Genomic DNA, 15222 nt, shown 5'->3' with positions numbered 1-15222 from the left:
CCACTGTGCTTGGTAACTTGGTTTAGCTATTTACCACGAAAATCAGCCACAACACATTCCATCCAAGTAAGAAAGACTGTGACAGAGTAAGTGTAATTTTATAAAGCTATATTCTTCAGAAATATTCTGCAGTATTTAGGTAGTTGGAGGATCTTTTCCTTAAAGCAGAAAAAAAACAACCCACCACATGCTTTGCAACTAAATGGTTCCAGCCATCATCTCATGCAACTTCCCAACTATTAATACATCATACCTGCAAAACACTTTCTAATTTGGTTCTTTCCTTAAGAAGCAATTCATATTCACTGTTGCAAGTTCTTCGGATATCATCCTTCTCACTTGCAAGTCTTTGCTGTTGTTCTTTCCACCTCTGCTGAGCAATATGAAATGTTTTCTCAGTCTCTGAAACTTTCTGCTGAAGTTTTTCTTTCAATACTATTGTTTACAGAAAAGAGAAAGAAAGAAGACAAATAGCATCACAAAGCATGTTCAGAAAAAAAAACGTGTAACGATTGTGTGTATTGTGATATCCTGTAGAACATTTACACTTCCAGCACTGGAGGGCACCTCCTTCACTACAAAGAACCAATCAAATTTTGTGTTCCTACAGCATCTTTCACACAAGGACATAGGAATGCTATAGAGATTTTATAAATTAAAATAGGTAAAAACCTTCCCTTCCACATACTACTGTCACAACATACATGTCCCATTACCTATAAAAAGAGATACAAAGATGATGAGAAGATGAAAAGAAAAGAAACCGGACATAAGCAGTGAAAAACTTCAAAGCTTTGAAAAGATAAAAGAAAGAAGCAGTATGATGAGAACTTCTGAAAAGAAGTTGTTGAAAACAGTGCAAACAAATGAACAGGGATGGACTTTTTGTTTTCTTTTTTTTCCCCTGAAATGGAAAACAAAGAACTGCTAGACGCAGCACTAACCAAGATCTGGAGACAGCCACCATGATTACAATTCTGCACAAGGACAGCAGTGAAAGAGGGAACAACAGAAGGTAAGGGGCAAGAGGAAATAGGGTTGATATGTGTGAATTAAAACCAACCTGCTAAACCCAAGACAGCAAGTGTTTTGTAAACTCTTACAAGTTTACAAAAATAGATGGATAAGAGATGGGAAAGGTGAGATCCAAGAAAAAAAAATAAGTACAAAAATTTAATTAAGTCACTGCTGCTCTCTTGTCTTCCTGACTTGGAACTGACTTAGCCTTTGTTCTGTGTTTGCTTTTTTGAAACTTACCTTGCAGTTCCACAAGTTTGTTTTTTGCATCCCTTAACTCCTCTTCTGCAGCATACATTTTCAGACGAGCATCTTTTCTGGCAATTGCCAATTCATACTCCAGATTCTGTCGAGCAGCCTCTCCTTTCTCAATTTCTGACCGTAATTTGACTATCTGGCTTTCATAGTTGGATAGCTAGAAAATAAATGTTTCAGAAAACTGGCAACAATGTTCCTTTGAAAAAATGCAATGTTACAGAACATTTTTAAAAGACATTTTGAATTGCATTTACAGCTGCCTTCTTATTCCACTTGAATTTGAAATATAGTCTTTCAAATGCACATTTTTGCAGATTTTAAGTACTTTTACTGTTTTTTATGCAAACTGTTTCTATTCCTAGATGAATTTCACGTACGTTAAACATATCCCTCCAGTGTTCCAAAAATACACTACCTTAAGAAAATAAAAGTCATAATTCTGTCATCTTCCTGCACCTCAAAGGAAAAGCTGCAGCAACAGATTGTATTCCACAGGCAATTTTCTGATAACTTTCTGTAAATTTAAACACTTAGAAAAACAGTCATGTTGCAATGCTAGATTATCAAATACGTAATAACTCACAAGTGCATATATGAACATAAAATTCAGTCCAATAATGTTCAGTAGTCAAACAGAATGCTATTAAATTTGACAACAAACTAAGAATGGAAAATGCTTCAAAAAGTGATCTTATCCAGATTAAGAAACATAGTCTAGTCATTGCTGCCAAAAACGGGGTCCAGAAAATAAAGTTCAAGCTATTTCAACACAATAAGGTGGAACGTAAAATACGTATTTCTTCAGAAAATCTACAAAGTAGCCTCTTGACTTCAATAATATCACACGTAGGTAACTTCAGCACTACCAGTGTCTGTACCTATACCGTAAATGGACAGGGAAAAAAAAAACCCAGTCTCTCAAGTAGTTTATCTACTAAAAAGCCACCTGCCTTTGTGGTGGAAACCACAACAGCAAAATGGTGCAAAAGATCCTTGTACACCCCCAGCTTTCAAATTCTCAACATTAGAGGTGGTTTGCTTGTTGTTTGTTTTTTTTAAATCCAGGTAATTCCAGGGATCCTGTTTTTAAAATTGCCCCGCAGTTGATGGTGCAACAGGAGAGTAATGAGTAAAGTGCAGTACAGTAGCAAGTCATTGTGAAAAAGGCAGCAATCTCTTCATTTGGGTACACACCCCAATAATAAATGGATATAGAACAGCAGACTTGGTTTATTGGCTGGATTTAGCCCAGAATAGATGAATGAGAACCCACCAAATCAGCTGCCCCTAGCAAACTGCTAAGAGCAGAATTGGTACCTATAGTAGTAATAATACTTATGCACCAGCACAGTTTAAACTAGGATATCAGCTGCCAGATTGGCATTAGGAAATGCAGGAAGCATTCCTAGTAGCAAGAAATCCAAAGCTGACTACAACTACTGCTGTAATCACTGCCCACTTTTTCTCATGTATCCTATTGTGAAAGCTGATATTCAAGCTAAAGAAAAGATGAATTACTTTCTTAATACTACTTTACTTCAATACTAGTTTGCTACAATAGCATCAGGGAAAACCTTTGTAAGGCAGGTAAATTATTTCCCTCTGAATTAAGTTCTCATTAGCGAGTATGAAGTTACTAAAGAACTCATCACCGTATTTGTACATTACACATTGTTATAGTTAACTGGAAACTGCAAATTTGCACATCGCAAGACCACTAAAGGATATCCCAGCTGGATTTGGTGTATACACACACAAAAACAGTGTACTGTATTTATAAGTTGCAAATGATTTCTGCAGAATTAAAATGATACTCTAATACCCTGCAAAAAAAATATAAACAAGAACTAAATAAGATCTTTTTATGAGGCTAGATTCAAGCCGTAGCTTTTATTTATTTGTGTCACGAGATGATTTTACCTAACAAACTGCTGGTGGTGGCAGTGACTCCTTTCCCTGCAGAAAATTTGCACTCTGCTTGGTGCAACTTTAACCATTAACAATGCCAGCAGAGGTGCTAAGATTTCCTAGGAACAGGTATGAGAGGTCTGTACAGTGCCACCTCCCTTGTTACGTATCAGCTAATGACTGTGCTTTTGATATACCACGCGAGAGTACTATTCTAATGAAACAAAATTACATTTATTCCAAGATAAACCACAGCAAACAAAAACGTCCTTACTTGTTGATTGTGTTTAATAGTTAAGTCTAATTTTTCTTGCTTAGCTTGACAGAGTTTCCTTCTCAGATCTTCAGCAGTCTCCAATTCTGATTCATTGCTATTTTGTAGTAACTGTGACTCACACTTGGCATTAGGTAAGCTGCAAAATACGAATGTTTTCAATAAACATGAGCATTCCTTTGAAGTTTCAGTGCTCCCTTATTTCAGTGATCAGATTGTGAGCCTGAAGTTCTAAACATTCAGTTAAGTAAAATTGTGCCACACAGTTGTTATCGTACTATTGCTCTTTGAAAAAAGGGTTATATAGAATTGCTTATTGTGCAAGATATGAGAGATACAGCAGCAGGAATTTAAAGCAAATACGTACTTTGAATTTATCAAAGTTGATTTAAGCATAACTCTTTTTTATATTATTTTTCATTACCTTCATTATTGATTCAATAAACTTTCAGGATGCTTAAAAAACTTCATTCCAATCACATAAATTAAAATGACTAGCCAGTTTTTGTTTGTCTTCTGCAGGAAGGCTCATTTTTTAACATGGATTACCATCTCAAAAACACTTCTGTCATGAAACAAATGCACGTGTGGAAGAAAAATCACTTTTCTACATTTTCTCTTCAAAGATATATCCATTTAAACTACACACAAGCAACTGATCACTAACGTAATACAAATGAAAGGTCTAGTCCTCTAAAATACCCAGTATCTTCATTTTCACTACTATTTCAGTTAGAAGAAAATATACGTGGCAGTTAGCAGAAAGAGCCCTTGAGCACCACAAGAAAAATTAATAATCAAAACAAGCTTTATATGTAGAGTGAAAAATTAGTATAAAACTACCTATTTAATTAAAATAAACTAGTTTAATAATCTTATGTGCAATTATTGTAACTTCAAACTGGACAACTTTTAAATTATTTCAGGAGTTAAAAACAAGTTTTCACATTATTTTATATATGTCATTTTTCACATTATTTTATATAGGTAAGGCTGGCTGCAATAATTAATTGCTCCACACAAAAGCACACATTGTCAGGATCCCTGAATGTGAAACGTTCTATAAAAAGAAACATGATTAAATTAACCACAAAGTTGGCATCTCTTCATACAGAACAGAAAATACTAAAATAATTACTTTTATCTACATGAAGTCTTAAGTATTAATTACAGAAATAAGAGCGCCAGCATTTAAAATCATAGAAGAGTTTGGGTTGGAAGTGACCTCTGAACATCATCTAGTCCAACTTCTCAGCAATGAGCAGGGACATCTTCAACTAGAGCAGGTTTCTCAGAGCCCCGTCCAACTTGACCTTGAATATTTCCAGGGATGGGGCATCTACCACCTCTCTGGGCAACCTGTGCCAGTGCTTCACCACCCTCTTTGTGAAAAGAAGGTTTCACCAACATCCTTATATCTAGTCTGAATCTACCCTCTTCTAGTTTAAAACCATTAGCCCTTGTCCTATTGCAACAAGCCCTCCTAAGAAGTTTGTCCCCATCCTTCTTATAAGACCTCTTTCAGTATTCAAAGGCCACAATAAGGTCTCCCCGGAGCCTTCTCTTCTCCACACTGAACAACTCCAGCCAGCTCTATCTCAGCCTGTCCTCACCGGAGAGGTGCTCCATCCCTCTCATCATTTTTGTGGCCCTTCTCTGGAACCGCTCCAGTAGGTCCATATCTTTCCTGTCCTAAAGACTCCAGAGCTAGATGCAGTGCTCTAGGTCGAATCTCTCCAGAGAGGAGTAGAGGGGCAGAATCACCCCTCTCGACCCGCTGGCCACACTTCTTTTGATGCAGGCCAGGATACGGTTGGCTTTCTGGGCTGCAAGCCCACGTTGCCAGCTCATGTCCAGCTTTTCAACCACCAGTATCCCCAAGTCCGTCTCGGTAGGGCTGCTCTGTAACCTTCCATCCCCCAGCCTGTATTGATACCACAGGCTGCTCCACTCCATGGGCAGGACCCTGCACCTAGACTCACTGAACCTCATGAGGTTCACACGGGCCCACTTCTCGAGCTTCTCCAGGTCCCTCCGGGTGGCATCCCCTCCCTCAAGGCGTGTCAACCACACCACTCAGCTTGGTGTCATCTGCAAACTTGCTCAAGGTGCACTCAATCCCACTGTCTATGTCATTGATGAAGATACTGAGCAGGACTGGTCTCCATACGGAGACCCCTGAGGGACACCACTTATCACTGATGTCCATCTGGACATTGAGCCATTGACCACTACCCTCTGGATTCAACCAGCCAATTCCTCATCCACTAATCAAATCTGTATAGCTCCAATTTAGAAAGAAGGATGTTGTGGGGAACTGTGTCAAAGGCCTTACAGGTAGACAACATCCATAGCTCTTCCCTTGTCCCCTGAGGAAGTCACTCCACCACAGAAGGCCAACAGCTTGATCCGGCAAGACTTGCTCTTGGTGAGGCCAGACAACTGTTTGGCTGTCTTGAATCACGTCCCTGTCCTCCATGTGCCTTAACATGTGCCTTTTAGGAGAAATCTGTTCCATTATCTTCCCAGCTGCAAAGGTGAGGCTGACAGGTCAGTAATTCCCAGGGTCCTCCTTTCTACCCTTTTTAAAAATGGGTGCAATGTTTCCCTTTTTCCAGTCGCTGAGGACATCAGAGGCTATACACTTTACTTGACCTTCCTTTTCTGACCCGTAGAAGCCCTTCTTATTATTCTTTGTGTCCTCTGCCAAGCTCAGCTACAGATGCACCATGGCCTTGCTGATCCCACCCCTCCACAACCCAGCAGCGTCCCTATCCTCTCCTAGGATACTTGTCCCTGATTCCACTGCCTGTGCTTTTCCTTCTTGCCTTTTAGTTTGACCAGCACGTCTCAACTCATCTGTGCTGGACTCTTGCCTTCCTTTCCTGATTTCGTGCACCTGGGGATCGAGAGCTCTTGATTAAATACTCTTGATTAAACACTCTAAGGAAAGCATCTTTTTAGATCTGCCAGCTCTTCCCTGCTCTCTTGTCCCTCAGGGCAGTTTTCCAGGGTGTCCTATTGACTAACTCCTTGAAGAGCTGGAATTTTGCTTTCCTAAAATTCAGGGTCCTGACTTTATTCTTCCCCTGACCCATATCCCTCAGGACTGTGAACTCCACCAGTGCATGACCACTGCAGTCCACGTTGCCTCCAATCTTCATGTCACTGATGACCTTGCTTGTGTTGGTAACCATGAGGTCCAGTATCGCACCTCCTCTGCTGGGACTGTCTATTGCCTGGATTAAGAATTTATCTTCAATGCACTCTAGGAGTCTCTGGGATTGCCTACAGGTCACCATGCTACTTTTCCAACAGATGTTGGGGTGGCTGAAGTCCCCCAGCAGGACAAGAGCCTGCAAATGTAATGCCTCCTGTAGCTGGAGTAAGAAGGCTTTGTCGACAGGCTCCCCTTGATCTGGTAGCCTGTAGTAGACACCAACCACAAGCCTCTTTTTGTTGCTTCAGTCTCTAATTCTGACCCATAAGCTCTCAGTCTGCTCATGGCTATTCTTCAGAGACAGCTCTTTCTTGATGTAGAGGGCAACGCCTCCACCCTTCCTTCCTTTCCTTTCTGAACAGCCTGTAGCCATCAGTAGCTGCACTCCTGTGATGGAATTTGTCCCACCAGGTTTCAGGTTGTAATGTAATTATTTGCTTTTTCTAAATAAAAAACAACAACTTTACCCCTAGATTTGTGCATAGGCACCATTAACATTTTCCACAACTTAGGACTCTACCTCATAGTATGTATTCTCACATAACGTGACTAGGAAAAAAGACACAAATGTCATCAACAAGGGGAATATTAATTTAGATTCAGTGCTGCGTTTAAAGGGATTAATAATAACAAAGGATGAAATTTCAGCTTTTTAGCTGCAGCCTATAAATATTTTAGAATTTATTAAATACTAAGTCTATTTCCATTTAAAACAAGACGGACTTCATCCATGAGATGAGAATAATTGTATGTCATCGGTAATTGTTCCACAGGGTGCCATGTACTTAACACATTTTATATATTTAATAAATGTAGGAGATAAGGATCATTAAAACCTGCATGTACTGCAAGAAAACCACAGACACATTATTAGCTTGCAGTGTTTACTATGGGAACTGTACCCAAAGGAACCAACATGACTCAAAGGGCAAACTATCAGCAATAAGGTAAGTAAAATACATATCATTATTTTATGCAACTCTTAGCTACTGCAATAAGAAGATATGGAAATCAGGAAATAAGAAGGATCTGGACAGCTGGACCATCTGTAAACCATATAAAAGCTTGTTTGTGGACATCATATAGTAAGTCTGGGACACCTTTATTTTTTTTGTGGCTGGGGAAAACAGAGATGAAAGAAAGGCAAGCCATCTTATTCAGAGATGATACAAGATGTATCAGTCTCAATTAAAGATAGCTAAAGGCCAGACTGCACCAAAGCTAGCAAAGCACATGTTAGGGGGAAAAGCAGAACTCAAACTGAAATCTGGGGAGGACCAGGGCAAAGAAACAAGGGTTATGGAAAGGGTAGCCATCTTGTTAGTTCACGGGCAGCAGGGAGGTCGTTTTGCTTCTTTAAAGCTGGTGATATTTAATACTTCTTGCACGGAGAGCACACTGAATGCAAGCAAGGGAATGAGTACTTTTGGTAAAGTAGTAAAGTAAATTAAAAAAACACCTTTAAATATTTAGGTAGATTACACTGGTTTGTATGGCAATCAGCTTTCAAGAAAACTGTTCCTTCCAACTCCTCTATTAATTATCCAGGAAAAAAAAAAAAAAGAGCACAATGGAGATCTCTATACAATAAAACCTACTCAGAGGAAAATTTAAATATGTGATTAACTGTTCTTCTTAATAGGACCAGTGGGGAAAAAACAAAACCAAAACAACAAACCACAAACAAGTTACAAAACATCACAAGTAATAGCAAATTAGGGACGTTATAGAAATGAAAAATATGCATAAAAGCATTAAGACACAAGAGAACAACAGCAAGTACTGGGGAAAAAAGCACTAAACACCTTTTTAAAATAGTATTTTCTGCACAGCTTCTAAACTCACAGTGCTATGACTGAAAAATTTAAAATATAAAGCAGAAAACCCTATTTTTGTTCTTAGTTTATAACCAAATTGAATCAGCAACTTAAAAAAAAAGAAAAAAACACACAAGAAAAAAAACCTGAAGAATTATTACTACGTTAACCACTTTGTTATTTTGTCTACTTAACCATTTTTTTTCAAATAAAATAGAGATTGGCCTTGTTTCTGTGATATTTTCTTTAATCATCACAGCATCACCAGCACATGCAGTACTTAATGAAAGCTTCATAATACCTACTGTAGGAAGTTCTTCCTTCCACGCTCATATTACAAGTAGAACTGCTACAAGCAGAAAGCTCTTGGAAGCTTAAATCAAAGACAAAGCCACACAAAATCCCTGGAAAGTTTCACAGCATGTACGATTTGCAGTCTACAGGAATTCAGAGAATGTTTTGCACTTCCATTTTCATATATAACTACTTCTTTGATCACTGATTTTGAACTAAAATAAGCATTTTACCAACTACAGCTTTTATGTAAAATATTTTTAGTAGTACTTTAAGAATCTTCAAGAGAGCATATAAGCAGGTGAAATAGCTTTTGAGTTCTACATTGCACAATGACTTTTTTTTGAACTCAAAAACTTTAAATTCACATTCCCTTCACAAACCAGTTAGTTACAGTGACCATAGAACACTGCAGACAGTTTTTCTCTAGCTTTTCTTCCACATCTGGCAGAAAATGTAGAGTAATTTTGTAACAGAGAGAAATTCTCTTTCATTTATTACCTAGCAGTGGAATTTTGCTAAACTTTCTCAGCTGAAGGAGCAGTCTGCAGTCTGATTTCCTAACCAAAGTTCCTATTTGTGGAATTTTGCTGTTCCTATATAACTGGCAGTTTTGTATAATCAGACTTTAAATAGTGACAAATAGCTCTCTCACAGCTAAGATCAACAAAATGAATTAAATTTATTTGTGCCAAAGTACAAGGCACTTACCAGGTTATAAAAAATAAGAGCCATGTGCAAGACTTAAAGCCGACCTCTACCACCTCAGCTAACGCAGAAAACCATTTTGTAACCCCAGGTCAGCATTTCTAACTGCAGACAGGAACTCCCACTATATCCAAGTCGTGTATCCTACAGTCATGTGAGAATTCTTGCACATCAGATGGCCAGCATGCACCCCTTCAAGTATATCTTTTCATCTAATGACTATACTGACATGGCACAGATTGCAGGTACTGACACCGTATCTGGTTCTTCTTCAGTCCAAACTACCTAATTTTGGGGATCTAAGAAATAAACAACAAAACCATGTGTCATATCACTAGACTTAAAAATACACAAGTGGAGCTCACCATTTAGCTTCCGTGACAGCGTAGCTGACTGGAGAGGACAAACTCATGATGCTCAATATGCAGCTTTTTAAGTCTATAAACTCTGGAGAATGAACATCATCTTCAACTGCTACTTGACAAGCTTCCAAGATTACTCTTTTCCATATCATAAAAACATTAAAACCTGTAACAGAGACCTGCTTTAGTTTATTTGTCAACATAAGAATCATTTGTTAACACTCACGAACATTTACCAAACAGTGTTACTACTATGTCGCATGAACAATTACCACTCACTGTAATCTGATATCAGTTTTAGTCAACAAAGAGAATTGTGCTGCTATAAGCTTGGATATTGTAGACAAAAAATAAATAAAGTTGTAGAATATCCACTGTCAGGATTTTCAGAGGGAGGTCAATACAAAAGGTTACGTTTGCGTAGATTGTTCCTCTACATTCTGTAGTCTCCTAAGAGGATCTCATTTTCTTCAAACTCTATTTCTCTTCAAAATAATTCTAAGAGAGATAAATGCGTGTATTATGATTTTTTTAAGTAGGTGAATATCCAAGGTTTGCTGTCTAATATCAGCCTTTAACATAGCAAGTCTTCTAACTGTTTCATAAACCTGGAATTTTCTACTTGAATGTATTTTTATTGAATTAGACATACCAACAATATGTAGGAGTATAAGGGAGGAATATCAAATTGAACTATAACTCAGCTCACCTTTAGAAGAAACTCACTGATTTAGTGTTACTGATAAAAAGAAATCAATACAGATAACATATTTATAACGTAGACCTTGAAAAAATTCCAAGATTTACTTCAAGATGAATATTAAACCCATTTATGAGTTCTTCCCATTAATTGAAGCAAGGTAGCACAAAGAATGAGCTCTATTCAGTAGTCAAGATTAATGAGTCACGAAGGTTTGCTTTTGAAATCCACAGCAGATGGACGCTCATACTAAAGTCCAAAACAAGAAACTAGCCTGGACTGCATCTTTACCATCGCTGGCTTGCAGCTCCATGTTTGCCAGAGTCTATTTCTGTTGGAATGAACACAGTGGTACTTGGTGTAATATAGTAACTATAAACTGAATTTGTTCATTCGGTAGCTAATAATCTGTACTAGAAATATGGAAAGGAAAAAATGCATTTCTGCTTCAAATTATAATTTTAACAGAGCATGCAGCAAGAATAAACCTATCATTTCTAAAATTTATTATTTTTTTTTATATAAAGGCATACCAAATGGTTTCCAGGGTTATCATACGGCTTTATATTCAAACACGCAGCTATTCCAAAGTATCTGCAAAATCAAGTGGAGTAATATGAGAAGAAAAGTACAATGAAGGTTAACAGTTTGCTTCAGTTTATTAATAAAGAATATATAATTTAATTATTTAATTATTTAATAATAATATTTAATAATAAAGTATCATTTGTGATTTTTAAGATCTACCCATCAGAATTCACCTCAGCACACATGTTCATAAGCCCCAAAACATGTAACTACCATACAACTGTCACTCACACTCCCAGAAAAAGCGACAGAGCTTGCCTTCCACCTCAACTAAGAAAACAGCTGAAGACCTTATTTTGAAAGCACAGACATGTCTGTGGTACGACTGCTAGGCACATGTTAAGCCCTTTAAATTAGTAGTAACTCGCAAACTAAAAACTCCAACTTTACATGACAGAAGAAGTACTCTGACAGAATATTTGTAGTATCGTACTCAACATATCAGGGTATGGGAAACTACACCTCTATCAATTGTGCGTGATCTTCACATTAAGATGTAGCTCTGAACACTGAGAAACTAATTTTTCATACCATGCTTTTAAGCTTTATTGCAACCTATATCAAAATGTCGTAATGAACAGTAGAAAAAAAATAGGTACAACTAAAAGACTTTCTCAGAAATCTGTTTTTTCACCTCAAGAGTAGAGTTCACCGAGTCTACTCGACAACCAATAACTGCAGTGAAAAAAAAAACAGAAGTCTCAAAACCTAATCAAAATGTACTCTCTCACATCCACATCATTCTGTACTTTTTAAAAGTCCTGAAATTGCTCTGAAGTCACAGAGGGGAAAAAAATAGTATCTGAAGCATGTTTACTGGGAATGCTAATGAATTTGAACTTGCAAATGTCCTCTGATAAAATATGTACCAACAGCTAGTTTACTAGCACACAAATGGATACACTCCAAAAAGGATGCTATTTCATTTACAGAAGTATTCAAGTGGCATAGAAGTGCTCGTAGGAGCCCCATAACTAAACAAAATAGTGCAGGAAGTGTTGGTTTGAGGAGTTAATGCATTTGACGGGTGTTACCAGAAAACTTGCGTCATGTTCTCGTGAAATTCTGAATATGCTTAACTAACTTTAGCAAGGCCATTGATTTAGATTAGATATAAGCAAGAAATTCTTTACTGCGGTGATGGTGAGGCACTGGGAACAGGTTGCCCAGAGAAGTTGTGGATGCCCCATTCCTGGAGGTGTTCAAGGCCAGGTTGGATGGGGCTTTGAGGAGCCTGGTCTAGCGGCAGGTGTCCCTGCCCATGGCAGCAGGGCTGGAACTGGATGATCTTTGAAGGTCCAACCCAAACCGTTCCGTGAATGAGAGTACTCAAAAGAAATCTAACCATTACCTTATGATGTACTACTTTAAAGCACAGAAAGCAAGGTGTGACTAACATTCCTGCACTGGAACCTAGAAAAGCTCAGCAGCAGTTGTTTCAGCCGAAAGAATCACTAGATTTTCATAGAATCATAGAATGGTTCGGGTTGGAAAGGAACTTAAAGACCATCGAGTTCCAACCCCCTGCCATGGGCAGGGACACCTCCCACTAGAGCAGGTTGCTCAAAGCCCCATCCAGCCTGGCCTTGAACACCTCCAGGGATGGGGCAGCCACAGTTTCTCTGGGCAACCTGTTCATTAACGACCAAAAAATTTTACGCAAGCTGAAAAAAAAAAAAAAAAAAATCAAAGGAACACGTCACTATGCTTATACCACAGATGTCACTTGTTTTAAGCGCAGGCGGCACCCGTGTCCCAGAGGCCGTATCTGGAAGCCGGCGGGACCCTCAGGCCCGGCGGCACCTCAGGACGCAGGGCCTCCGCCGCACCCCAAAACCCAGCACCGAGCTCCGTCGCCGCGGGCGGGCGGACGGACGGAGGGGACTAACACTGCCGCACCTCGCCGCCGCGGACCCCGGAAGCGCCCTCCCCGCCAAGAACCCCGCCGCCGGCGCCCCGTCCCCACCTCTCCGCGCCGTCGTTAAGGCCCGGCGGGAAGGACGCGGCCCCGCCCCGCCTTCCCCAACGGCGGCTTCCGGCGGGGAGCCCGGGTAACGCCGCCGCTCGGCGGCGGGGGCCCGGGGCGGCCTCCCCTCACCCCCGCCCCGCCCCGCCCCGCCCCGCCCCGCCGCGCCCCGCCCCGCGCTTGCGCTTGCTGGGGGGAGGTGACGGGAGGCCGCCCCGGGTCCCCGCCGCCCAGTGGCGGATCGGGCCTGCGGGCTCCGTCGCGCCGGTGCCCCCCGCCCCCAACACGGCCGCTGGTCGGGCCTGGTGCAGCCTGCGGCCCGCTCCCCTCCCCCCCGCGGTGGACACCGGCATGGGGCGGCGGTGAGGAGCCCATCGCCCAGCACCGCGCCTGGGGGGAGAGGAGGGTGGCTGTGCCCTCCTTCTCCAGGGCTGGTGGCCTGTGGGCATGTTTGCTGGGCGATCCCAGACGCGTTACTGGGATATGGGATCCCTAAAGTAGGTATGAGGGAATATATTTGCGGGAAATGGAAATACCCGAGTAATGTGAAAGCCAGATTGAGACTGGGGTGTCCTCCTGGACGGGGCGGCACGTTCTTCACCCAGGGCATCAAGACAAACGACCGGGTAATGATTTTGAAAGACCACCGGACAAAATGACAGCAGGGTCAATGGGGGAGAGGAGGGACAAGCCCACCGCTGCCCTTCTGTTTGCCTTGTGGCACCAGTGGGAGGGGTCTCGTGAAAGATCTCAAGCCGCAGATGGAAGCATCTGTGATGCCAAACAACGACAGCATGAGAGGATGAATGAAATCCGCCCTACAAAATAAAATGGGCATGGTATTCTTCTGGAAAGTGTATCACAAGCTGAAAGGAATTAAAATAATTTTAATGTGTTTAATAACAACCATTGACATTATCATAAGTAGATACACATTAAAATGTTAGTAACAAGTCATTTGAAAGATAACTTTTTAGACATACTCTTTTACTGTTGATAGGTGACCTGAATTTCCACAGACCATGAGATTGAGATAAGTGTGTCCTCTTGCATAAGCAAGATTGTATTAGAGCTATCACGAGCCACATCTGGAAAAGCATCGGTAAGACAGTCTCTTAAAAGAACGCTGGTCTGCATCCGAAGAAGAAAAATGTATCACGATGTCCATAGATTACCAGATTATCTAGAAAAATATATAATCCAAAAATGACCAGGTTAATCTTAGAAAATATACAGTCCAAAAATGACCAGGTTGTTTGAGACTACACAGTCCAGAAGATGAACAAGTCACTTCAGAGACAACAGTATACAGATGGATACTGCACAGAATGGGCACATGTGAAAACGGGGGGAAATAACCCTTCTGTGGGAAACTCAATTACCCGTGTCTATACAAGGGATTATATAACTTAACTGTAATGAAAGTTGACCCCAAGTAATAGCATAGCTGGAAACACAAAATGGGATATATAACATTCTAGTGAGCTTACACAACCCTGAGTTGTGTAAGGTGCTGTGTTTCCTCAGCGCTGGATATGGAGCACCCACCAGCCTGGCAGGCTGCACGTACTGGACTGCTGCTTATCTAAGTACTGTTTCCATATCACCTCGGGCAGCTGTGTTGCATTACCTGTTCTCAGGTTTTCTAGGTTGTATTCGGTCTGGTAACACCCTCTCCAGCTTTGCTGTGACTGTTAAACAACTGGAAATAAGCAGAGTGAAGTCTTAACCTTTCCTTAATTCAGACTTTTGAATCTAAAGGTCTCAGATTCTATAACTGAAAAACAAATCTACAGATAAATTCTATTAGCAATTTAAATTGAAACATAGTTTACATTTGTTTATGTATATTTATAAAAACAGATTAAAATCGTTGGGGTTTTTCTTCTAGTTGGAATTCCCCAATAGAAGCAAAATTACACTAAAGATATTTATGACGTTAAAATCAGCTTCTGTTAACCACAGAGCTGCAGTTGGTCCTCACTCAGGAAAACACTCATACTGAATTCAAAGTACAGCTAATTGCTTTGGCTTAGAAGTCAGTATGACTGACTTCGTGATTGCAAGTGCTGCCATAGCACTTAAGGTGCCCCATCATTTTTTATTCCAA

At 40.3% G+C, this 15222-nt stretch overlaps 1 protein-coding gene across 1 annotated transcript in view; it reads right to left on the bottom strand.

Moving 5' to 3' along the window:
- Positions 1 to 13170, bottom strand: part of CCDC171 (coiled-coil domain containing 171) — a 154296-nt gene extending 141126 nt beyond the window's left edge. The window contains exons 1-6 of the mRNA XM_074166111.1: positions 13113 to 13170; positions 11092 to 11152; positions 9862 to 10024; positions 3458 to 3596; positions 1258 to 1432; positions 254 to 435 (exon numbers count right to left, since the gene is read on the bottom strand). Of these exons, the coding sequence (XP_074022212.1) occupies positions 254 to 435; positions 1258 to 1432; positions 3458 to 3596; positions 9862 to 10010 (645 nt within the window). The 5' untranslated portion in view covers positions 10011 to 10024; positions 11092 to 11152; positions 13113 to 13170. The remainder of the gene's footprint in view (positions 1 to 253; positions 436 to 1257; positions 1433 to 3457; positions 3597 to 9861; positions 10025 to 11091; positions 11153 to 13112) is intronic.
- Positions 13171 to 15222: the final 2052 nt, after the last annotated feature.

The sequence above is a fragment of the Numenius arquata genome, chromosome Z (assembly GCF_964106895.1).
Source record: "Numenius arquata chromosome Z, bNumArq3.hap1.1, whole genome shotgun sequence".
Classification (NCBI taxonomy): Eukaryota; Metazoa; Chordata; class Aves; order Charadriiformes; family Scolopacidae; genus Numenius; species Numenius arquata.
The sequence above is the reverse complement of the archived record's forward strand: the minus strand, read 5'-3'. Positions and strand labels throughout refer to the sequence as shown.